This window comes from Pimephales promelas, chromosome 14 (assembly GCF_988280905.1).
Source record: "Pimephales promelas chromosome 14, fPimPro1.hap1.1, whole genome shotgun sequence".
NCBI classification, from domain to species: domain Eukaryota; kingdom Metazoa; phylum Chordata; class Actinopteri; order Cypriniformes; family Leuciscidae; genus Pimephales; species Pimephales promelas.
In genome coordinates, this window is record NC_142782.1 from 4,799,026 (window position 1) to 4,826,360 (window position 27,335).

General features: G+C 38.7%; 1 protein-coding gene across 1 annotated transcript in view; it reads right to left on the bottom strand.

Annotated features, from left to right (window-relative positions):
* bmp1a (bone morphogenetic protein 1a) overlaps positions 1 to 27,335 on the bottom strand; it is a 115,047-nt gene that overhangs the window by 25,499 nt on the left and 62,213 nt on the right. The window contains exons 7-13 of the mRNA XM_089119300.1: positions 15,778 to 15,902; positions 9,957 to 10,072; positions 7,323 to 7,425; positions 7,124 to 7,240; positions 5,957 to 6,102; positions 3,783 to 3,978; positions 3,370 to 3,495 (exon numbers count right to left, since the gene is read on the bottom strand). Coding sequence (XP_088975426.1) covers positions 3,370 to 3,495; positions 3,783 to 3,978; positions 5,957 to 6,102; positions 7,124 to 7,240; positions 7,323 to 7,425; positions 9,957 to 10,072; positions 15,778 to 15,902 — 929 coding nt within the window. The remainder of the gene's footprint in view (positions 1 to 3,369; positions 3,496 to 3,782; positions 3,979 to 5,956; positions 6,103 to 7,123; positions 7,241 to 7,322; positions 7,426 to 9,956; positions 10,073 to 15,777; positions 15,903 to 27,335) is intronic.

Here is a 27,335-nt window from a genome sequence, read left to right on the forward strand (position 1 = left end):
TGAAATTTGTCTCAATGCCCAGCCCTACTATATGCCATGTTATTGTCAGATATGACTACTGCGACACGCATCACCCATCACCGCAGATAAGCAGCTGAGCGTCTATTCATCGAGCCAACGTGCAAACATCGCAAATAAAAGTGAAAGTCACAGACGCTTAACACACAATCATCTTCAAGTAAAGAAACGAAATTATCTTACCAGCGCTGTTGCCACTCTTTTATTGATGTCTTTGATTTGGAAATTAGCTGATGATCAACGAAATGCAGCTCAAATCTGTTGCTTTTGGTGGTGTGCAATCCATTAAATCTGCATACGCGGGAGTTTAAGATCGGATTTATATCCGTTTTGCAAAAACACATTTATGTGGCCAGGTGTAAATGGAATCGGTACTTATTATCCGGATAACTTATCTGGATACAGATCGCATTTTAATACCAGGTGTAAATGGGGTCAAAGTGTCCTAGATAAGACCCTTATTCATCGTCTGGTGTCGTTTAAAGACCTTTGAAGCTGCACTGAAACTCTCATTTGGACCTTGAACCGTTTGGTTCCCAATGAAGTCCATTATATGGAGAAAATCCTAGAACGTTTTCATCAAAAACCGTAATTTCTTTTCGACTGAAGAAAGAAAGACGTGGACATCTTGGATGGCATGGGGGTGAGTAAATTGTCAGCAAAAGTTTTTTTAAAAGTGAACTACTCCTTTAAAAATGGCTAAACTCTTTAGAAACAATTTTTCTAAAAGTATGCTTACATATTTCACGCACAACACACCTAGATTCGAAGCACTCTAAAATGTTCACTTTATCAAGCTGACCAGATTGCGGTCTGTCTAAACAGGCGGAGGCGGCTACACATAAAATAACAAGAACAGTCCTGTTTAAATTCAGATACACAGAGAACAACCCCAGGGTTCATATCTCACCAAAACACGAAGCAGAAAGACAGAGTAGTTTGGTTTAATGCGGTACGATCCAATTGAACGAACGGATCTCCTACAGCGATTTCCACTGAACACATGCGCTCGGGGAGAGATGTTTCCATGGCTACCATCGTGCCGTTTAGAAGCCTTTTGGACAGCCCTTGAAGTTCGAGCTTTGTGTACATTTAAGCTCTATCTGTCTCTACTCCCACAGGACTGTCGTGCAGTCAATCTTTTTTTACATTGGCTGTTCTGTGAGAAAAAGTCATTATGATAATGTTGGATTTACTACTGATACGATAGCTTTCTTTTATCTAACGGGGAATCATTTTCCGATCGCTCCAGGCTGTCACGATTGAGCTGTTGAGTCATCTCAGTGCATGTCTGAACAAACAGATTTTTGCTCAATATAGCAGCTGCAGGGTACGTGCTGTCCTAGCAACTGCCTCGCGTAGACGGACATCAGCCGGCGATATAACACGAGACAAACAATTTACCTAAGAATGCTTTGACCTTTAACCCAAACTGTTTGTTTGTGTGCTTTGTTCGAGGAAGAATACGAGCCAAACACCGCACGACTCAGACACACAGAGCAGCGCTTTTGTAAGTGTCGTGCGGAGGAGGGTAAAGAAAGCCAGGCAAGCCTGCTGTCGATGTGAGGAAGGTGCTCATAACTTGCTGGCAGCCCCGAGCCAATAGCACAAAACAGATGTCGGCGGTGTGTGTCAACAGCGCAAGCAAGAGTAGTAATTAAGAGGATGCAGTAGCACAGACTGTCCACTAGAGGCAGAATGAGGACGCTGCTGCCAGCTGCTTAAAGGATTAGTTCACTTTTGAAAAAACTTTTGCTGATAATTTACTCACCCCATGTCATCCAAGATGTCCATGTCTTTCTTTCCTCAGTCGAAAAGAAATTAAGGTTATTGATGAAAACATTCCAGGATTTTTCTCCATATAATGGACTTCAATGGGAACCAGACGGTCCAAGGTCCAAAAGACAGTTAATAACAGTTTCAGATGCAGCTTCAACTGTCTTTAAACGACACCAGGCGATGAATAAGGGTCTTATCATGCGAAACGATCGGTTATTTCAAAACTTATTCCAAAAATGTAACTTTTCTAAGGACAAATGCTAGCCTTGCTCTATTCTGTGAGGCGCGTTTGTAACGCCACGTAATACGTAATTACATTCAAAAGGTCACGGGCGACGTAGCCGGAAGTACAGAATCAAAATCGTCCGACATCGTTGTTTTACCTTTTAATTCCTTTTTTTGTAAACGGCGTTTGAGTTTGTTTGCATGTTCAACCTAGCCGTTCAACTTGTAAACACTCTGAATCTGTACTTCCGGCTACGTCGCCCGTGACCTTTTGAACGTAATTACGTATTACGTGACGTTGCAAACGCACCTCACAGAATAGAGCAAGGCTAGCATTTGTCCTTAGAAAAGTTACATTTTTGGAATAAGTTTTGAAATAACCGATCGTTTCGCATGATAAGACCCTTATTCATCGTCTGCTGTCGTTTAAAGTCATTTGAAGCTGCATCTGAAACTGTTATTAACTGTCTTTTGGACCTTGGAACGTTTGGTTCCCATTGAAGTCCATTATATGGAGAAAATCCTGGAATGTTTTCATCAAAAACCTTCATTTCTTTTCGACTGAAGAAAGAAAGACATGGATATCTTGGATGACATGGGGGTGAGTAAATTATCAGCAAAATTTTTTTTTTTAAAGTGAACTATTCCTTTAAACATTATAATATACTGTAACTCTAGCTATGGTAGCACTTTATTTTACAGTCCTGCTCGGCATGTTCATACCATGTATTTATTAAACCTATTAGAATAACTGTGCAATAGGCCTGAACCTACCTCTAAACCTAACCCTAACCTAGTTACCTTTTATTAACCACTATTTCCTTAGGTAAGTACACTGTAAGCACTGTAAAATAAAGTGCAACCCTAGCTACATATAATACATTTAACTTTTTTTAGGAACCTGCGCTAAAACTCTGAATGATCGGTGACTAATTATCCGTGCCGTGAGTTTTTGCTGAATTTCAAACTCAACGACAACTCTACGAAAATGAATCAAAACAGGGACCTTATTTTAAATTGAATAATTATGAAAATTACATTTTCATCTGGATTAGTATTATTATGCTAATCAGCATGGAGTGCAAAATGACAGCCAAGGACTTCCATACAATCAGAAAATAGACGTTCTTAAGTAAATATTTGAGAACTTCTTACGATTTTCCTTACAAACCGACCCCTGATTTGTAAAAAAGTGATGTCATCGCCCTAAAACAATTTTAGAATGAATCTTTATAACCACACACAGGGTGTTTGTACAGCTTAGCCTCGATGTTACCGTAAAATGGCGCTTTGAACATTATAAATATGGCACTGGCCTGTAACCAGCAAAGCTGTTCACATACTGACCCTCGCAACTCCGTTTGTCCGCCGCCAGTTCGTAACCAGGGTCACAGGCGCACTTGTAACTGCCGAGCGTGTTGACACAGCGTTGCTCACAGCGACCGTTGTCGGGTCTGGAGCACTCGTCCATTTCTGCAACAACAAGAGCAGCAGAACTTAATGAGTTACAGTATCTTAAAGCAGTGATGCGAACATCTGAGGAGATATTTAATGCTAATATTGTAGCGTTAGCATTATTAGCATTGTATGATTAAGCCAAAATTAGAAAGTGATAATATCAGGGCTTATTTTATTTTTTATTTTTTTTTTGCATTATATTGGAGATTGGCTATAATGTAAACTTTCAAGCTGAAGTAAATTTCCAAGCTTTAAAGCTTCGAAATTTCCATTGATAGAGAACAACAAACGTCAAACCTCACCTTTGAAGAAGTTAGCAGCAAATCCAGCCTTGTTGACAGAACCGTCAGACACAAATTTCATCCAGAGCTGGTTGGAACTGGATTTAATATCATCAGGTTTGTCATAACCACAGAATCTGCCTAACAGCGGGCTGCTTTCTGAGTTCCCATCTCGAACCTCCAGGTAGTCATACGCGCAGTTATCATGCCTCTCAATCTTGAATTGAAAAGACAAAAGATAATGGAGAAAAAGGGAATGGAAAAACTCAATTTAAACCTGAAAGACCTAACATGTATTTCTTTTCTTTCAAAGCAAGACGTGCCCATTTACATTTGATGGCAACCAGCTGACAGCGACAGTAACCTTTTCATCAAAGTCAAGAATATCTTAAGAAAAGAATGAAGCAGAAACAAAATTGAATGTTTTTCCCGTTTCCATTTAAATGGACAGATCTACAACATCACTGTTTCTAATTCAAAGATCATGGGGAGTTTGAGTTTATTTACACCATCTGGTTAGAGACAATCTAAACTCAACTCAGAACCAGGGCAATGCCATGATATATCAGAAACAGCCACCCAAATGAAAACAATATAAAACAATATAAAGTCTGAAAGCACCTAGCAAGTAGCAACTATATTCAATGGTATAACAAAACTAAACCTGCCTCTTTTCGTTTAAATTTAAAAATATTAAACATATTCCAGGCAATATGTACTGTATTGCATAATATCGCATTGGTACAAATGTTGCAATAAACAACATTACAGATGATCTTGTAATAAAATAAAAAATGACAAAACTATCTCTTTTTGTTGAATTTCAGTTTTATCAATAATAGTAGCCATTATAAAAGTATAAGTAAAAGGTACAAAAAGATGTACAGTAAAGCTTAAATAACATAAAGAAACAATTCAGTCAGTAAAAATACAAATTCAGAGCACAAAGATATGAAACTTCACGCAGCCTTCTGCCAAAACTATTGGCCAGGGAACTAATTATAGATTAACGAGACCAAAGATCGCCTGTTAGGTTTATACAAGACGAACTATATCTCATGTTTAACCACTACAGAGACGTCCGAGTCAGCGGCAAACATCAGAACGACTCGCCAAGGAAAGGCTGTTCCAGGTTCCCGGTGATTGCTTGGAATGGATCTCAGTCAAATTATCATAAATCTATAAATAAACCACAGATCTGAACTTTAAAAAACTACTTTCTCACCTGAAAAACTGCTAAAACTACATTTCGTGACACAATAACAGTAGTATTAGATTTCAACTGTATGCTTCTAATGCCCTTGTAGCACGCGCGAGTGACGACACTCTGTCCACCAATCAGCATTCTGCAGTGAGTCTAGCTCCACCTTTTAGTACCCTTTCTGTGCTAGGTACCCCAACGGAGGGGTACCCAAAAAGTGGTACGGTACGGTTCGGTTCGGCTTTTTGGTACCATTCACAACTTTTGACAGTGGAAACGCAAATAATTGTGTACCGAACTGTACCGTATCGTACCACCATTAAGGTTCGATATACTGACGGCAAAGTTCTTTTTCGTTGTCTGTTTAGTATAGGGGTAAAACGAAGTTCGAAATATACATGAAGTATATTATTTATTATTGAGTTGCAGCCCTATTTTTTCCAATCCTATTATGTTTATTTCTTAAACATGGTGTATAAACTAGGTCTGTCAGATTACATTTTTTTAAAATCACAAATAATCCCAATTTTGTGTGCGATTAACAATCACAGAATATGTCAGAGATTGGATTAAAGGGTTAGAATAGAAATTTACGCCTCCCAAAGTTACAGGTGCTCATTTTGATGCACTCCCGACTTCTAATGACGCAATACCACGTGCTTTTGCGTGAAATCCATTGAATGTGCTAAAGATATTGACAGCCCTACTATAGACCATTTCACAAGATGTAAACAACACTGGTCCAGAAGCACTTCCTGTTTCAGTTTTTTAACACTACATAAAAGCTGGGATAAAATACAACCAACAGAACATTTAAAACTGAATCAAAAAGTTAAACAAACATATTTAAGATGTTTTCTTTACATGTGAAATAAAGAAAACGGTTACAAACTGAAACAGGAAGTGCTTCTGGACCAGTGTTGTTTACATCTTGTGAAATGGTCTATAAACAATTAATTACATGCTTATGATGCTTATTTTTTTCCAATCATACCTCAAAAGACTGGAAGGTAAGGCCTACGTGGTATCCCTGAGCCACAGTGACCTTCCACACACACACTTTGTTAGGTCTGTAGTCATCTGGGTAGTTCGGGGACTGAATTTGACCATTGTCTTTCTTCACCTCCCCACCGCAAATGGCTGCAAGATAAAAGACAACAGTGTTCACAATCAACATCAACATTTCCTTTTTTTTGTAATATAGACCTATAAGTACCAGAAGGACGCTAAGCCTGCAAACATGACAGTAAAACAAAAAAATCCCTTCCTTCACAACAAAAAACTACAGGAAAACGATATTGTTAGGCGTTTTCCTAATGGAAACTCTCAGTATATCAGTTACGGATGGATTTGGGTCTGTGGGGCAAACTCTTATTATAAATGATTTTGACAATGTCTTCTGTTGACAGGTTATTCTGAGCACTCTAGACTCGCCCTAGTCACTGACCATGAAATTGCAGCCTTGGGCTAATTTTGCCCACAACTCGGGTTGTTTGTAGAAAAAAAATTATGAGAAACGCAAGACCACAGCAAATTATTAAATATATGAATGTTTACGTGAATAAGTCAATAGTATGAGCTCAAGGCACAATTTGTTGACATTGTTTGTGCCTACACTGGCATGCCTTAATACACATTATAAAGTGTGTACTGAATTTTCCCAATAGAGTGCCGAAGTGATGACGTCACTTTGTAGGACAACTCGGAAATTAGCGGCGCATGGGTTCCCTCGATCGAAAAGCTATGCATTTTCCCCATAGACTTTTGGGATCTGTGTTTAACAAATAGTTGTGACCCTTAATCTTTACAAGTACATTTTGAAGCCTATATAAAATTTCAAAAACCACAAGCGAGTTATAACTGTGTGTTTTATGTCATATATCAAAACGGTAAAATATTTAGAGGCTTTGTTCACCACAGACGTTATTTCAGGCGAAACCCATTCAAAAAACCCATAGGCTTTAGAGCGAGGGAACCGGAAGTGCTAAAATGCTAACTCACTTCCACGTTTTGGCCTACGGAGTGACGTCATAACTTCGGCACTCTGGTGGCGTTTAAGCTGTACTATACACAAGTACAATAGTTCCTCTTTATAATTCTATCTACAATGGCACATATTTTAGAAAATGTAATGGTTGTTGAGTTGGTTGATTGCTGGTACCTTCATAAACCACAGAGAAGCCCTTTCCCACCCAGTTGCTGCTACTGCGAAACTCAATCCACAGGCGACTGTCTGTAGACACGATCGGCTCGGGTAATTTATCCCCACAAAATCGACCTGCATACAGAGGTACAAGCAAATAATTACTCGTTACTCGTTTCATATTTTTCTTCTGAAATGCCAGAGGTTCATCTCAAACCTTTCAATGGTGCTTTCCTCCAATATCCATCTCTGATTTCCACATGATCATACCAGCATAAATGGCTCCGGTATAAATCCATAGATGTAAAGTTCAGAATGATCTTAGAAAATAAAACAAAAATGGTGAATTGTTACCAGAGTAAGTTTTAATCTGTGCAAGTGTAATGATTTCAAGCTATTTGTGGAATTAGAAGCAAGGAGGCTGATCGTCCATAGCTAGGCTTCATAATTCTGAAATGTACCTCATTTTAATTGTTAAAGGGGTGATGAACTGAGAAATCAAATTTTCCTTGAGCTTTTGACATCTAAGAGGTCATCATATTATGAGAATATCCTGTAAGTTTCAGAACTGAAAACGTCCTTGTTAGTCCAATAAAAGCTTTTATTTACACCAGCCTCAGCAAACGACTCGTTCTTCAAAGTGGGGAACTATGACATCAAAGAGGATAAAACACCACCCATGCAGAAGATGATCAACACCTACTTCAACATGGCCGATTAAGCCCCGCCCACCGATTTGCGCATTACACGTATAGCTAACATAGATGATTACCTTGTGATGACAAACCGGATCGAGCTACTGAACGAGCAATATAGAATATTGTGCAGTGCCTGGTTGTGGAAGAAGACAGTCGCTGCATAAGCTTCCTCTGGATTCCAATAGGACTGCGTAGATAAACTTTATTTTTAATGACGTTCCAGCTGATGAGGGTAAAACATTATCCGTCTGTTCGCTTCATTTCACTGAGGATTGCTTTGTAAACAAGACTGGATTTGCAGACCGATTAAGAGTAAAGAACGGTGCTGTGCCGTCTATATTGGATCTGACAGGAATGGTGCAACACACGGACTCTGGGTCGAACATGTATGGGCGAATCATTCCGGTTGCCATTTTACATTATTGGACGTTTTCAAAACAATTTCCCCCAAGTGCATCGACGGGTGAGTTGAAACTCATTATAATATGCAAAACTGTTATCCACTCACAGCAGTGGGCGTTTACTTCCAAGCCTTCAGTGTGAGACGCCCTTAAAAACCCAGTGTTTTTCAGCTAGGCTCAAAACTAGGGTAGAAAATAGCCTATTACTTATTCATTTTGATGTTTTTTAATGTAAAAACCAAGCAAACGTCAAAAGTTGACCTCAGACAACAATATAATACATTTTTAAAAGCCAGTTCATGACCCCTTTAAGTCAAACTGAGTAGAGGTAGTTATGTCAGATTCATTTTGATCCGGATCTTTTTTAATGATTCAATCGAAGCATTCTGTAGAGTGTGAATTACTCCACTCTGAGCAAGACATTTGTTTTGGGGTAAAACTATATGGTGACAAATGTAAATAACCATGTTTGACGGAATATTTTCTTTAGTCAGGCCTCTTAAAGGAGTAGTTCACTTTAAAAAAAAAAACTTTTGCTGATAATTTACTCACCCCCATGTCATCCAAGATGTCCACGTCTTTCTTCAGTTGAAAAGAAATGAAGGTTTTTGATGAAAACATTCCAGGATTTTTCTCCATATAATGGACTTCAATGGGAATCAAACGGTTCAAGGTCCAAAAGACAGTTTCAGTGCAGCTTCAAATGGCTTTAAACGGCACCAGACGATGAATAAGGGTCTTATCTAGGACCCTTCGAGTCATGATTCGAAAAAAAGATTTGTTCATTTTGATGAACGAACGTTCATCACCGAACAGAGCAAGGCGAGCATTTGTGCTAATAAAACTTAAACCTTTTTATTTATATTTTAAATGACCGATCGTTTCGCTATATAAGACCCTTATTCATCGTCTGGTGTCGTTTAAAGCCCTTTGAAGCTGCACTGAAACTCTCATTTGGACCTTGAACCGTTTGGTTCCCATTGAAGTCCATTATATGGAGAAACATTAAAAACTTTAATTTCTTTTCGACTGAAGAAAGAAAGACATGACATCTTGGATGACATGGGGGTGAGTAAATTATCAGTTTTTTTTTAAAGTGAACTACTCATTTAAAATTGTATTAAAGTCCCCTTGTGTTGAAAAAATCATGTTTCTATGTCTATGTGGTGTTTTTAATACGCTTTAAGACAAACCATGTGTAAATTCATGTGTAAGTCGACAGCATTGCTGAGTATTTTCTCTTTAAAACTGCAGTCTCAAAAACACGGTTTGAAATCGCTGGTGTTTCTGACGTCACACACTACCTTGTAATCAGATCAACGTGTGATCGTCAACGAGTGGATCTCTGAGCTGAGTGAGAGTGAGTGGAGGCGGGGCTCATTTGCATATTCATAGAACCACTTATACTAAATTAGGCAAGGGTGTAGAGTTACATTGAATCTATTTTACCATCTCTTTTTTTTTCAAGAAAAAACATTTAAATATGTCATGTCGGTGACGTAAGATGAGTTTTAAGGGATAACAATGACTACAACGCGACTTTAATAAAAAAAAAACTCTGAAATGTATGTGAAAAGTAGTTAAAAATGGATGGACACAGAATCAGTGAATCAGTTTTTTGAACTCGCTCATTAAAAAGAACGATCTTGATCTTGACTTCCCAACTCTATGTGGGACCAATATCATTGTTTATTCCATAAGCAATCCTTAGGCCAAATCAGAGCAAATCATCAGAGCTTCAGGTGTCTTCACCTTTTCTCCTGGTGTGACAGATATTCTCCATATGCAGTGCATATATGCTGAATAACCATTGGGAAAACCAGGAGAAGAGAAGTTCCCACTACTCTCCTGCAAACTGTCTCCGCATCCTAAGAAAGAAAGAGAAAGAAAGAAATGTCATTAGCAGTTAATGTTCAAAAGGAGTTCAATACAGATTATTTGATCAGTTACACAACGGCCCACAAAGACAAAGACGCTCCCTGTATATAAAACAGTGCTGTGCGTTACGAAGCACAACAAAGACAAAAGACCACGAAAAAGTCTGGATTGTCTTTCACAGTGTGCGCCTTGAGCGCTTTCATGTTATTATGAAGCACATCTGCTTCTAATGTTACACACCTCCCTGATATTCACAGCAAAGAGCAAGAGAAGCGAATAAAAGTGGTGCGAAATTCAAACTCAAAGATTTTCAATTATACGGTGCAGTGTGCAATTAAAACAGGTACTTTATTCAATGTGTAATTAAACGCTCTAGTGGTCACTGTGGAAATACACATGGCGAACCAGCATCGCTTCAATCAATGTTGAAATATCAGCAGTTTCATAATATAATCATATAACTACAAATGTGCAATGGATAATGTACAGAATTTTTCATTATCCTACATTTTCCATATATGCTTTATACTGGGGTACATCAATAATGAGCATCCATCTATCCATCCATCCATCCACTAAAATGTGTATAAAACAGATTGACAAACAGCAATTTGAAAAGATTATCTAGCAGCCAAGCTTCTCCCTCACAAGGGCTTGTAAATTGAATTTGTTTAGCGGTTTACACTCCTTATATTATCCACACGTGCTCTGCACGCACGAGTTGTCGGTCATGTAAAACTAGAGTAGTAAGAGCAGAGATTATTCTTCTGGCAAGCCACAGCAAGTGACAGACACAGGCAATGTGCAAGATATCTGCAACACTTTCTTTTCCCCAGAGTGTTATTTTCTGCATACGGCCACATCATCCACACACATGCCGGCTGTATGGATACACGTCATGAGCCATATTTGTAAAAGGAGCAACAGTCCCAGATGAGATTATTTATGAGTTGTTGGTTTCACTAAAGCCGTGCTAAAAAAAATCCCATTACAGCCGTACAATGTGTTTGAAAGGGTATCAATTATTTTTTTCAGGAAATTTTAAAAATCAAATGTAAGACTTTTTAAAAGACCTTTAAAGAGTAACTAAACACTTAACCAACTTTTTTTAGTTAATGATCTGTAAGAATGGATCTTTATTAATACCAGTCATTGCCAGTGTTCTATGTCTACAATATATGGTGTAAAAACGTCTTAGTGCTGCCCTCTTCAGGTTGAACGGTGGCTACTGCAGTTGAATTTTCCTATTGGATGTTTGCGGTGGTACGTGACACAGCGGTTGTTGGTGGCGTAGGCAAGTTCCATACAAAGAGATGCGTCCCAGGTGCAACGCCCCCCTCCGCTTTTCCAGCATTTTTCAAATATCGGTCTTTGTCAGGTGACGTCACACTCGCGAAAAACGAAGTGCATTATAGGCGTAGCCGCCGTTTGTAAGGTATCGGTGCTGGGGTATTCTGTTGTTGGAGAATTGTTTTTTCATTATTTTTTTTTTCAAACGAAACCACCCTTAACATGACACTATCATCATCATCAATACAGCAAACCTGTCTTTGCTGTTACTAACTTTACAGCATTCCTACCGAAGGATACAGTAACTTGGTGAAATGTCCGTGGGCTTTAAGAGATGTATAATTTTTAAATTGTTCACTGGGAACGTTATATGCCCAGACAGCAAACTGACATTGAATCAACGCGGAAACGACGTCTCTCGTGACATTGAAACAACGTTGATTTTGCTCATCGAATTAACGTTGAACCAACGTCAGACGCGGCATTCTTCAAAGCTAAATGAAAATCGAAAATTGGTTTGCTTTCATAACGTTGAAACAACGCGTTGATTTCAAGTTGATTTTCTGTTAGTTTTGAAAGAATGACGCGTCTGACGTTGGTTCAACGTTAATTCGATGAGCAAAACAATGTCAGATCAACGTTGTTTCGATGTCATATTTCCACGTTGATTCAATGTCAGTTTGCTATCTGGGATGCGCTTATACCATAAACAAGATAGTTGACAAAGCCCAAATATGAGGATGAGAAAGCAATGCGGGATCAGCACTCCAACTTCCTGCAGTCAGCCGAGCTCATATATGGATCTATGTTCTGAATGGATGACAATTTTCTCCAAAAAACGGTACCTGCCACATTTATCGAGTTTATTGCGGTAAGGCATTTTCTCAGTATTTAATTGTTATCTCTACTCTTGCAATCTCTTCAATGCTCGTAGTTAGTAGCGATACCTCAAAAATGACGCCGCGATAACGTCACACACAACAAACCCACGTGTCTGACAAAGACCGATTGCCAGTGGGTGGAGTCAGGCTCTGACCAGGGGTTTAGTTACCCTTTAAGATTAATAGTGTAAATCCAACTGAACTGTATGTCCAACAACTCAAACAATCTCAAAAATAACTATGTTATATATGTCATTAGATTAAACAGCACACATTTAGTGAGGACTTGCTATCAGCAAAACAGGGTAAGTTGTAGCAGTATCTTTCAACAGTGTTTGTGTTCTTTTACCATTAGCTAGTAGAGATGATCGGTTCACGTGCGCCAGGGATCTGTCGTGTAACATTTACAAGTGCCAAAACGGTATTTATTGTTTGAATTACGTAATAAAATTGACAGAATCTGAGAGCTGAGATTTTTTCTATATCATAAATAACCTGCTCTGTCTAGTCTGTCGGTCTCTGTGTCCTTTTCTGTGTGTATGTGTGGTGTGAGAGTGTGTGAAAAGTGTCAATTGTGTGTCTCATGGTGAATCCGTGAGAGTTGGCAGCTCTGAATGACGCTAGCTTGGTCAACATCAGCGAATGCTGACTGTCAAATTAATTCAAACTAACAATAAAAATGTAATATGAACAAAACGAATTCCGTAAAACTTCAAATAATAGGCCGAGCTTTTATTTTCCCAAATCGTCGAACTGCACCGGCTTGTATTTGAGACGGCCTTTATAATTTAGTGTTGAGATGTTGTTCATTGAGTCTCTAATCTCTAAAAATCTCCAAATGTTCCACTTGAAACTGCGGCCTTCCGACCTTTTACTATCGTGTCAATTGATTTGATTAATATGCGCGAGGGAGAGAGAGCAAGACAGCGTTCGCTCGTGTTGTTTGAAGACGTGAGAGTGCGCGCGGCCGCGGCACAACTCACTTTCTGGAGGTATACTGCCCCCATCTGGTATGGAGTATGGAGTATGATTTGATTTTTTTTTTGACACATTGCACCTTTATTTAAAGAGAACCTACAAATGTTAACATTGAACTAAATGACAAATACAGTTTATTAGAACCGAAATATCTATGAAAAGACTTTAAACAGGAAACTTATTTTGAGGGAATGTCTATGCTTTACTTGCAGCTGCTCATTCAAAAAGATGAGGGAGGTAAAATACGCAACATATAACATAAATGTGAGGTGTTCATTGCTTGAGAACTACAAGCCTGTAGAACAGTTCTGCGTTTTATTTTATTCTTTACTTTGAACTAGTTTTATTACACCTTTTTGATACATTTAATTAAATAAACATTGAATAAAATTATAGCCTTTTGAATTTTAATTCTCACATTTTGCAGTGTCATGATTCCAGTTTGTATTTATTAACATTTTATTGATTTACTTTTTATGAACTTAAATGTAATAAAACTGAATTTAAAACATTTTTTAAGACAATTAATAGACCCTGGTTTGCATTCAGGATACACCCGTTGGTAGTGTGTGTTTGAACATCTCAGCAAAGTTTACATGAAAAATGTCCTTTACTGCATTTCTTTGCTGTATCCTACAAAGCAACTGTTCTCTTCTCTGTTTTATCAGGGAAAGAAGACAAATTACGAACGTCCTGTGCTTGACCAGTGTTTACTCGGCCTTTCCGAGCCCGGGAGAAATGGAGGCTGTCTCCAAGATACTGTACCACATCAATTCTGGATGCGATGTTATTTCCAGATTACATAAACTTAGTGTCCCACAGTTATACATTAGTGTCCCACCCATTTAGGGACTGACTGAGTATTTTTGTCTTGTTTTCCATCTAAATATTATTTAAGAAAGGTCAATTTCCTTGAAACATGTTTGTTAAACAAAAACATGGCTTAATCACTTAACTGTCACTGTCCCACAGGTGGGACGTTTGCCACTTTATTTTTAAAACAATAATATCTTAGAAAATACCTTAAATAATATTGATAAACTATATATCATTTGGAAGCTTACAATCTCTAGTTTTCATATTTGGTGACCGGTTTTCAAAATATATTACAGAGGAGCCATAATTTATCAATATGCAACAAGAATATTTTCATACTCATAAGGCGTGTTCAGACCTTTATTTTAAAATAGCAGTAAACATGAAAAATCATGAAAAAATGGTAGATTCCTCAGTTTGTTTTCATGCCAAAAGTTCAAAAGATAGAATCCATTCAATTATTTTGGAAAAAAAAGGTCTGAAAAGTTTGAAATATCAAAAAAAATAATAATAAATTCACCATTTGTGGCGTGGCAGCTAGCTATGACTTACATGCGTGTTCTTTGTATGTGTTTCTTAGAGGTTCAATTCATTTCAAAATCTGCCAAACTTCCCATAATACTTCTGAATAGGATCTCTACTTCAGAAATTGTATGAAAATTGTGAAAATAATGGTTCATATCACTCAAAACACGAATGGAAATGCAGGCGCCCTTATATGGGCAGTAATGTAGTCTGATTGTGCCCTAGTGAAAAAGTTTGGTACTGCGCTCAAACAAAATCTTACTGAAAGCTCATTTTTTGAGATATCAATCTAAAATTTGAAACACAACTTGTTCAGATTTTTGGCTTTGATCTTTCTGCCGTTTTAGAGTAGCCCAGGTTTTGAAAATATATTTTTTGTGTAAATTATGAATATCGGGGGGCCATTGGGGGTAATACGGGAAAAAAACAAATTCTATGATAAATTAATTCAAAATGAAATCAAAATGCCTTAAAGGGATAGTTCACCATGAAATTAATTTTTGGTATGTTTTAGCTTACCTCAAGGGCATCCAAGATGTACTGTAGGTGTCTTTGTTTCCACAGTAGTTTCAATTTTGATATTTTTAGGTCAAACCGTATAATGGAGGTCTATGGTCACCACCTCAAAGAGCATGCACAGAGAAGAAAACGAACAGTATTTATATCATAGAGGTAAAAACGATATAAATACTGTTTGTTTTCTCACACAAACCGCTCGTTTCGTGTCTTAGGCCATCAATCTGTACTTACATTTACGAGTCATTAAATCATGTTTAATTTGGACTTCTTTGTGCGTGCTCTTTAAGTTGGTGACCATAGACCTCCATTATATGACTGACAGACAACAACGGGTTGACCTAAAAATATCAGAATTGAAAATACTGTGGAAACAAAGACACCTACATCTTGGATGCCCTTGAGGTAATCTAAAACATACCAAAAATTAATTTCAAAGTGAACTATCCCTTTAATTACTATCTCACAAAAAAAATATATATATTCTTTGCAGACCTGAATACTTGTGAAGTTTGCAGTCAGAGATGTTTTCATGATGTGCTTAAAGTTTCCAATGACCCAGATTTTCTATCTCCACCATCTTTCATTCTTGTTGAGTCAGACATGAGCTTTACCTTCCTTACGCAGAATGACTTGCCAGATTACCCTTCTGTACAATTTTTATGTCTACACATCTGTTATTTTCTTACTTGGACACTTGTAAAGTTTGCGTGCCTGTGCGATGTCTCCTTTGCTCAATCTGGTCCTCTGACCGATGGGCGGCCGGACTCCGTTCACATCATATCGTGGCAGAATGGTGTCCAAAAATATCCCTCTGTCAGCAAAACAAAAAAAGGCATCACTTTAATCAGAATGAACACACCCTTCTTGTTATTTTAATCCTCTTGTCTCTTATTCATTCACTATCTCTTGTTTCCTGGAATGTCTAACGGTTCTCTTCACACCCACACACAGAATCACGGGTACTTGTATGAACACAAAACGTTATCTCACATTTTGAGATGGCAAGTTTCAGCAGATGTACAGAATGTGGCGGTCAGAGCTCGACAGGCCGTATAGTCATTTGTGGAGCAGACTACAATCCAAAGGGAATTCGAGCCAAGCTGTGTTATCCGTGGAAGCAGTCAAGGAAGCTGCGGCCTGTGGCTCTCCTGCTCTTCAGTAATTGTGTTAAGGGTAACACTATACGATGTTGATTATACTTCGAGAGATTTGCCTTGGTTTGCAAAACACTTTACATCTTTGACTCCATTTGGTTCTACAGTAGTATTGCAATGTCCAAACCTCAAAATACTGGCGGTAACAATATTTCTCAAAAGAAAGTACCATGATGCACTGTAGTTGACATGTATTATTCAAGTCAGCACAGTTATTTGACAGCATGTTATAAAGCGAAGATGTCCATGTCATTCTTTCTTCAGTCGAAAAGAAATTAAGGTTTGTGATGAAAACATTCCAGGATTTTCTCCATATAATGGACTTCAATGGGAACCAAACGGTTCAAGGTCCAAATGAGAGTTTCAGTGCAGCTTCAAAGGGCTTTAAACGATTCCAGACGATGAATAAGGGTCTTATCTAGGACCCTTCGAGTCATGATTCGAAAAAAAGATTTGTTCATTTTGATGAACAAGTTCGAACAGAAGGCTCATTTGACGAACGAGCATTTGAGCTTATAAAACTTAAACTTTTTTTATTTATTTTTGAAATGACCGATCGTTTCGCTTGATAAGACCCTTATTCATCGTCTGGTGTCGTTTAAAGCCCTTTGAACAGTTTGCAGTTTGCACTGAAAGTGTCTTTTGGACCTTGAACCGTTTGGTTCCCATTGAAGTCCATTACATGAAGAAAATCCTGGAATGTTTTCATCAAAAACGTTAATTTCTTTTCGACTGAAGAAAGAAAGACATAAATATCTTGGATGACATGGGGGTGAGTAAATTATCAGCAAAAGTTGTTTTTTTTTTTAAAGTGAACTACTCCTTTAAGTTCTTAAGTGACGACGAGGCATCTCTAAATATTTCAACTGAACAAATGTAACATGTTTCAACTCTAGCATCCTTTTTTGGTCATGGTGAAGTGTGTCATGTTTAGCTGCTTTAGCGTATCCACATTATGTGCACAAAATGGATGTTGACAGCCAAATTTGGTAATTGGAGAAGCCCAAACCAAAAATGTTTTTCGACAAATGTTTTCAGTTCCTCAAATTTCGGTGCATCACTAGTTCAAAATTCCAGTTTTGGGTTAACAGAATCTCCATTCAATTTTCTGTGAAAGCGAATACATTAAAAAAAAAAATACATGCAGAACTTATATTATTTTTGTATAATAATGTTCCAAAACATTCGTTCGTTTCGTTCAATTGTTTTCAATGGGGCGCCGCGTTTTTTAAACGCCATGAGCGTAACGAGGCGCTGAGCGTTTTTTTTTCACGCTGAAGCGCTGAGAACTCGCCATTTTTTACTGGTCGCTGGGAGTTGAAAAATGTTCGACTTTGGATAAAACGCAGCGCTCATCACGGTCACTTTTTACCCAGCCGTCCAATCACAGTGGAGGAGGGGCGGGACTAATGCCGACCAACTGTCACAACATTTTTTCTGTACAACGGCATCAACCAGCAGGGCTAACCGAACAAAATGGATGAAATATATTTTTTGTATGAAATAAATTATCTGCGAAATCAGTTTCAAGTAAACTGTGCTATATTCTGTATAATATTCTGTATCATAGCAACGAAACGTCTCAACGGAAAAAACGCTGCGCTACCAAAACACTCTCAAGCGCCCAAAGCACGGCGTCTTGAGCAGAGCATTTAGCATTTTCAGTGTGCTAAAAACGCTTTGGTGGACACACGGACTTCAGCTGGTATTGAACCAAGTCGTTCCAAACCTGTATGAACTTCTGTTGAACATAAAAGAAGATATTCTGAAGAATGTCGATAACAAGACAGTTGATGGACCCCATTGACTTCCATAGTAGGGGGGAAAAAAAAGACTATGGAAGTCAATGGCTAACATCAACTCTTTGGTTACCACCATTCTTCAAAATATCTTCTCTTCTATTCAGCAGAAGAAATAAACTCATACAGGTCTGGAACAACTTGAGGGTGAGTAAATGATGCCATAAGTTCATTTTTAAGTGAACTATTCCTTTAGTATGTATCAAATGAGTCTGTGACCACAAATGTTTCAGGCATATAACCTATCTTGTTACACATCAGGACGCATTATGGACACGTCCTTGAATGTGGTTTGAGGGAACAGATCGCAAACTTTTCCAACCCAGCAAAACTACAACTGTGTTAACATCCAACCAATCAACAGTAGTCTGGATCATGGCGACTTAAAAACATCATAAAAACCCCAATGGTCTGATGACTACCACTGATACATAAACAATGACCTCTCCTGTGAGAGTCACTAAATCCGGTAGGTCTCATAGGCCGCCAAAACATGATCCGAATCCACGTTCTGTTTGGTTATAACCTCCTGTATGATGTCACTGGATTCTTGATTGGTCACTTCAGGGTTGAGGCTTCCCAAGAAGCCACGACATCATGAAAATGTGTTGTAAATAAGCTATAAACAAAAGAAAAGTTGAGTAAATATGGAGAAGTCACCTTTCTCCAGTCCTACTACTGTAAACGTTTGCTCAGTTCAACAAAGAGTGATTCAGTATCAAAAACCGCACTTCTTTTCGTACTTTGACACTCTTTGCTAGTTTATCGTCTAGCTTTTCACTCCACGGTGGCTAGTGAGGGTCTGCTCGTTTGTTTGTTCCCATGGGAACCTTCCAGTCAACAGCAGGCATGTTCAAATAGGGAAGGATGGATTTCCAGAGCTCAACTACAAGCTTAATATGAAAGAAACCAGCTAAGAAATGCAACCCACATTTCAAGTAAATAAACAGTTTAGTGATATAACTATGTGGGCTACTTTCTTCAGATTCAAGTCAAACACATCAAATATATTTTTTACAGCTACAAGAAGGACTAATTTGAATCAAAACATTAAAAATACCATATTCGTGAATATCATGAAAGCTTTTAAGATGAATTCTAGGTCATATTGAATGATAAAACCATACATTTCCTACCATACATGTATCGTATTTATACATTATACAGTCTGTGTATATACTTATACATACAATTATCATCACTGAAATGCAAAAAAGCAAATGTCATACATTATTTAATATTTAATTAAATATTTATTATATTAATACAATATTAAAATTGAAAAAAAAAATAACTGCATTACAGTATGTTTTACAGTATTTACAGTATATAACAATAATAAGGCAAAGTATTGAGAAATGTAATTTTCAATTGTCATGAAAATGTCACACAAATAACGCTTGTATCTGTTGATTTTGGGGTTAAATGTGACCTGGCTGTTTTTGTAGGCTTCAGCTTTATTGTCGGTCTGTGAGTATAGAGCGGAACAGTAGATGTGTGGGTGAGCGCTAGCGCTCGGCTGGTGTCATCTCACACTGAAGACATACTGCAAGCTCTTTATTTGCTTTTGGCTCAACTTGCCGGTACCAGTTTCAAGAAGAAAAACCTCCCCGAGTAGGGTGGGTGGAACGGGGGCCAGGACACAAAGAAGGAGGTCGGAAAACATGCCCCAGACAAAAAGCTAGGAGGGCTCACCCGCTTCTCGGGGAGAAACGTTTCAAAGAAGAAAAAAAAACCTGAGGGAAGGCCATGAAATCCTCCCGATACAAGTGCAATCAAAGAACCTGTCTTCCCACGGAGATTTACAGTACGAGTGCTCTGCAAACACAGCAGGGATGATGGGAAAAAAGACAACAGGACAGTGGACAAACAGAGAAGCCAGTCAGAACGGCGGGACTGTTAGCTTCCCTCAAGTTGCTGTGAGGTTTCTGAAGTCAAGATTCTTGAATAGAACGATAAATCCGTGTAAGTTGCCCTTTAATTTCTGGTATAACGGACAGAAATGGAGGTACAGGAGGGGAGGGATATATGATAAACTCAACCCAGATGCCTCAAGTGGACCAAATCTAGTAATCATTTAATAATTATGGGAAGAAGCCCAGGATGAGTTCACCATGTAGTCTATATCTGCTCTGTGCTATACTTAACTCTTGGATTGAGTTTTCCAGCACACTCCCAGAAAATGGTTTAAGAAACTAGTCCTTGTGGCAGGGTTGCCAGGTTTGCATAACAAAACCAACCCAATTGCTATACAAATCCCGTCTAATCATGGCTCAAACTACCCCATCGGGATCCAGGGGAGGTCCTCTTCTAGGCAAAAGGGGGTTCGCTTCAACCCACGGACTAAAAAAAGCAACCCGTGGCGACAGTGTAAAAGTAGCCCAATTCCGCAGGAAATTTGCACGATTTTCAAAATCGTCCGATCGCTGTTCCTCTCACCCTAGACACTACATGACTACTGTCTAGTGTGTCTGACTACATGTCTGGGGTACCATTATGGCGCTTTTCCACTGCATGGTAGAGTACGGCTCGGCTGAGAGGAGAGAGTGAACCAATCAACAGTAGGGGGCGGGTCCAACCATGATGGCGGAGGAGAAAGTGACCCAATCAGCAGTAGGGGTCGGGTCCAACCATGATGGGGGAGGAGAGAGTGACCCAATCAGCAGTAGGGGTCGGATCCACCCATGATGGGCGAGGAGAGAGTGACCCAATCAGCAGTAGGGGTCGGGTCCACCCATGATGGGCGAGGAGAGAGTGACCCAATCAGCAGTAGGGGGCGGGTCCACCCATGATGGGGGAGGAGAGAGTGACCCAATCAGCAGTAGGGGTCGGGTCCACCCATGATGGGGGAGGAGAGAGTTACCCAATCAGCAGTAGGGGTCGGGTCCACCCATGATGGGCGAGGAGAGAGTGACCCAATCAGCAGTAGGGGTCGGATCCACCCATGATGGGAGAGGAGAGAGTGACTCAATCAGCAGTAGGGGTCGGGTCCACCCATGATGGGGGAGGAGAGAGTGACCCAATCAGCAGTAGGGGTCGGGTCCACCCATGATGGGGGAGGAGAGAGTGACCCAATCAGCGGTAGGGGGCGGGTCCACCCATGTTGGGGGAGGAGAGAGTGACCCAATCAGCAGTAGGGGGCGGGTCCACCCATGATGGGGGAGGAGAGAGTGACCCAATCAGCAGTAGGGGGCGGGTCCACCCATGATGGGGGAGGAGAGAGTGACCCAATCAGCAGTAGGGGTCGGGTCCACCCATGATGGGGGAGGAGAGAGTGACCCAATCAGCAGTAGGGGTCGGGTCCACCCATGATGGCGGATGAGAAAGAGTGAGCAAGAGGGAGATTTGAAGACTGTTGAAAGAGAGATGGCTGAGAGACATTACAAAATAGAAAAGGTCAGAGGAATATCACTGGAAAAATATGGGTTATGATCAGGCAAGAGGTAGGGCCCGTGTCAATCTTCGAAAATCTTTCCAGTGCTGGAGAGGCCGAAGCGGGAACGCCTGAAAACGGATGCAGATGTTGCCTTATTTCTGCTCCATATGGGAGTAACCATGATTTTGAGTGTGTGCTGCTGGCGACTGACAACCAACACTTGCTTTTATTTTATTTTTTATATGTTCATTTTTTGTTTTGTTCATCTTCCTTGTTGTTTGTTCATAAACTTTGCATTATTGCAGATTAATGCAGATTGTGGGCTTGTGCATTTGGGTGGAGGGCGGAGCAATTGAGGGAGGGGTGTGTTTGTTTGGGTTGATTTCAAATATCATCAGAGTTCAACTGATTCTCAGAAATAGCTTACTGCACCTTTAAGGGCCAAATAAAAAGCACATTTAAATCAGCACAATCAAAAAGTTGCTTAAAGGATTAGTTCACTTTTGAAAAAACTTTTGCTGATAATTTACTCACCCCCATGTCATCCAAGATGTCCATGTCTTTCTTTCCTCAGTCGAAAAGAAATTTAGGTTTTTGATGAAAACATTCCAGGATTTTCTCCATATAATGGACTTCAATGGGAACCGGATGGTTCAAGGTCCAAAAGACAGTTAAAAACAGTTTCAGATGCAGCTTCAAATGTCTTTAAACGACATCAGACGATGAATAAGGGTCTTATCATGCGAAACGATCTTTTATTTCAAAGCTTATTCCAAAAATGTAACTTTTCTAAGGACAAATGCTAGCCTTGCTCTATTCTGTGAGGTGCGTTTGCAACGTCACGTATTACGTAATTACGTTTAAAAGGTCACGGGCGACGTAGCCGAAAGTACAGAGTCAGTGTTTACAAGTTGAACGCATAGGTTGAACGTGCAAACTAACTCAAACACCGTTTACAAAAAAAGGAATTAAAAGGAAAAACAACGATGTCGGACGATTTTGATTCTGTACTTCCGGCTACGTCGTCCGTGACCTTTTGAACGTAATTACGTATTACGTGACGTTACAAACGCGCCTCAGAGAATATAGCAAGGCTAGCATTTGTCCTTAGAAAAGTTACATTTTTGGAATAAGTTTTGAAATAACCGATCGTTTCGCATGATAAGACCCTTTTTCATCGTCTGGTGTCGTTTAAAGACATTTGAAGCTGCATCTGAAACTGTAATTAACACTATCGTTTGGACCTTGAACCATCCGGTTCCCATTGAAGTCCATTATATGGAGAAAAATCCTGGAATGTTTTCATCAAAAACCTTAATTTCTTTTCGACTGAGGAAAGAAAGACATGGACATCTTGGATGACATGGGGGTGAGTAAATTATCAGCAAAAGTTTTTTCAAAAGTGAACTAATCCTTTAATTGTAAATCAGCAACAACATGCTTTGTCTGTTTGTAGCTAAATATTTATAATAGCAGTTTAATATTTAGTAGTAAAACTACTATATAAATGGGCAGGAGTTTGATTGGTCAGGATGTTATGATTAAACCTTTTGTTTTTTGATGAGAGCTTAAGTGATTATGCAAAACAGGACTTATCGAGTGTGTCTATCAATGAACATTATCCGCTAAATTCCCCCCTGGGATCAATGTCTCTCCCTCTCTTTCTCTCCATCTATCTATGTTAAACTAAATGAGAGTAGTACATGGCTTGACAACAGACTCATTTACCGGTAATTAAGCAAGGGAGGCAATACAAAAGTCAAACAACCTGAAGCTGCACAAATATGCTCTTTAATGTATTATTGTAGTTCTTCTTTTTGAAGCAATGCTTCAACAAAAACATCAACAACAACAACAACTTTCCACTTGGTTTTAATAAATAATATGTTCATATAAACTCAATTTCATATTCCTAATAACCCCTAAACTATGTAAACATCATATGGGACTGTAACATGAACTTACATTGGACTGGAACCTGTAATCCTACAAGTATTAACAGAATTGCAATTTGTTCAAAAAAGTGATAGAGGCCAAAAGAGAACAGAAGGGAGTGAGAGAGGGGAAACAAGAACAAAGAAGAGGAAACAGATGGTTCTCATATAGAGACTGTGTAGACCTGCGTTTGCGTGTGCCTCGACTCAAGTTACCCGCACTCTGGGGAATGTTGGCTGTTGGCTGTCAAAACTAGTCAGGAAAAACTTTTGATAAACACATGAAATGGGAATACCATTCTTCAATCCCATTAGCAGATCCTTTTGAGAATAGTACGAGGCATCTCAATCTACAGCTCACATTTCATTTCCTTCTACTGTATAGTAGATACAAGAGAAGATATGGGCCAAATCCCAAAATACTTGGGATGATTAGTGTGTATAAAAATATAGTACTTTAAAAAAAATATGTAAAAAGTTACTAGATGCATCTCCCCAAGGCTGAAATTATTTATCAAAACTTGTAAAAACAGTAACATTGTGAAATATTATTTCTATTTAAAATAACTTTTTTCTATTTGAATATTGTGATAAAAATACGTATACATGTAATTTATTCCTTTGATCAAAGCTGAATTTTCAGCTTCATTTTTCACTGTCACATGATCCTTCAGAAATAATATTCTATAATTTGCTGCTCAAGAAACATTTCTGATTATTATCCATGTTGAAAACAGTTGTGCCGTTTGTGGAAACCATGATATAGCACTTTTTTTCAGGATTCTCTGAAGAGTAGATCGTTAGCATTTATTAGAAATAAAAATCTTTTGTAACATGCTGTTACTTTTGACCAGTTTAATTCATCTTTGCTGAATAAAATTATTAACATCTTAAAAAAAAACTCTGATCCCAATTTTTTGAGCAGTATAGTACATATGAGTTACAATCATTTACAGCATGAGGGCTTTGTGGTCTCATGACATTTTTATAACATGGTAATATGTCTTAAAAGTATGTACTTTTTTGACACCAGCGAAGTACATTTGCAAGCTGAAAACCAGCCACATTTAAAAGGGTTACTTCACCGCTGATAAATTGGGCTTTCAAGAAAACTTGGCTGGCTAAACAGTAGAAAGGCGGGAAAAAAAATGTAAATCGGTGCTATCTGAATAGAGAAAAAAACAGAGCTGTTGTCCTCCCTTTTGACAAATATGTAAAAAAAAACAACAACTTCAATACCCATAATGCACTTGGCATGCTGCCATCCAAGGCCACTCCCACTAGTCTACCATGGATACGCTACATCAGGTCAAATACGGCCATGCTTTAGTAGGAAATACCTCTTAGCAAACTTTTAGTCATAATGGCGTCGACTTGTATTATTCTTCAGTGCCTGAATTCAAAGAGTAAACGTTTAGCGGGAGTAATTTACTTTTGGTTCCCAGTGATGGATCCAGCGTGTTGTAGTGGACAAATATAGAAGAGAGTAATGGAAAATTTTAAAAACCTCTGTGTTTGTAGTCAACATTTCAACCTGGATGACCACGAACAGTGTTTTCGCGGCGAAATCGCGTTTTCGAATTCGCGTCAAACGCATGAATGCACAAATAGCATTAACTAAATCATTCGTGGTTATCACGCCAGACGCTCAATTCGCGTCTACCTCTACACCTCAATTCATGCCGCAGGAATTTTTACGCGCGTAACGCATCTTTGCACTGACTTAACATTAAAATTATTTGCGCCTGACGTGCTATTCGCATCCGGTGTAAACACACTAGAGCCCGACAGATAAAGGATTTAAGGCCGATGCCGATACAAATATTTTTGGGTTTTAAAATCCGATATATCGGCCGATATTTTATTTATTTGTTTCTTTTTTAAACTGGACATTATAGTCACAAATTTTGTCAAGCTTATTTGAGTTAAGAGAACTGTTGGGGAAGTTCTTTTAATTGTTATTCAAGCAATGTATGTCTCGAACTCAACGAGTGTTGCCAACAGGAACGGTGTAGAGTGCCCTCTGGTGGACAAACTACACAACTCCAACACTCATGACATGGTTGAAGCGTGTTTCGTCCGTTTTTATTTTATTTTGAAATATTCATTTATCGGCTATTATAATTGCCGATACCGATAGTTTGGAAAATGCCTAATATCGGCCGATAATATCGGTCTGCCGATATATCGGTCTGGCTCTAGAATGCACAATAAGGCTGTTTAAAGAACAGAAAAACTACAATACTATTTTAAGTGATACACCTACCCTTACAATAACTGTTCTAGGTATTAATAACCCTCTGTCGATCCGACTGTCTGTGGGCGGGGACACAAAAATGCGGAAGGATAATCTGTAGTCTTCACAAAATCATTTTGCATCATCCGGTGGACTTTTTCTGACAAATAAACATGAATTTCTCTGCCCAGGTAACACAGAGAACAAGTTAACATTGTTCATTTACATAAACTACCGACATTGTAATAACACAAAACGGGTTAGAAACCGGAAAAATTTTACCTTAAATTGTAGTCTAGATTAGCACAACTAAAAGTGTGGTAAAACTTGATTTGGATTAGTTTTCGCTTGGATTTTGTCATCGCTAAATGATATGCCAAAACAACAAATTCCAGAAACAGGTGGAAAAAAAATTCTCAAATAGTTTCTAACATAAAGCTAGCCAAGTCAGAGCCACAGTGATAACAGAGTACACTTTGCTAAATGACAGGATAACTGAGTGGTTGAGTGGTTTCACAGACGTCATCAACAGAAATAAGTATGTGTGTGCGTGCGTGTTCAGTAAGGGGTCAGTCAGTCCAACGGGGCACAGTTATCACAGAGATGATAAAACAATTTCCATTAGTGTTTTGTATAGACACATAAAAATGCTTCTACATTAATAACGTCATGCTAGCTCAATGCTGAAAATACACCACCAATTCAAATCTCATTTCCTCCAGTCACATTTGAGTAGAAATGTTTAAATGGTGATAGTAATGATCTTTTCTGCACAAATTCCACTTATCTTTACTGTTATTTGTCTATAGTTTTGCTGCTGCTATGTCAAACTAAATTTGAAGTCACCAATGCTAGACTCTCGAAAACAAAAACAGCACACGTCATGAACGAAAGACTGTTTATCTTTCTCTGTGGCACAGTAAAAGTAAATCTGGTGGAAAGCTGAATAAATCCTAATCTTTAAACCATTGTCCAAGTTTATTGGCTCCATCACATGGTGGTTTTAATTTATGCGACAGTAGAAATGTGTTTAATTGTAGAGATTATGATAAATCTATACCACGATAGATAGGGTACAACAGGACTAAAGGCACACCGTGGTAAAAGGCGCATTTTACTTAATTTACTTTTAAACCACTAGATGGCACAAAATTCACCTCAACATTTTTTAAAGGTGCTATATGTAATTTTTTGACTGTACTGAACCATAAAAATACCATAAAATGTTTGCAGATATTTAGGAAACATAGTCCACATATTCGTTTCTCTGAAAAACGCTTCTACAGCCAGTTATTTTACTTTCAAATGTGCGTTCTGTGTCGGAATGTCGGTTTTTGTTTTGGTCAGAGCGATCCCAGATAGCAAACTGACATTGAATCAACGTAGAAACATGACATCGAAACAACGTTGATCTGACATTGTTTTGCTCATCGAATTAACGTTGAACCAACGTCAGACGCGTCATTCTTTCAAAACTAACGGAAAATCAACTTGAAATCAACGCGTTGTTTCAACGTTATGAAAGCAAACCAATTTTCGATTTTCATTTAGCTTTGAAGAATGCCGCGTCTGACGTTGGTTCAACGTTAATTCGATGAGCAAAATCAACGTTGTTTCAATGTCATGAGAGACGTCGTTTCCACGTTGATTCAATGTCAGTTTGCTGTCTGGGATACCGCACATTGCTAATTTACCCAATAGTATTTTAACACCTCAAGGAAAACACAGCATATTGCAGCCAGAGA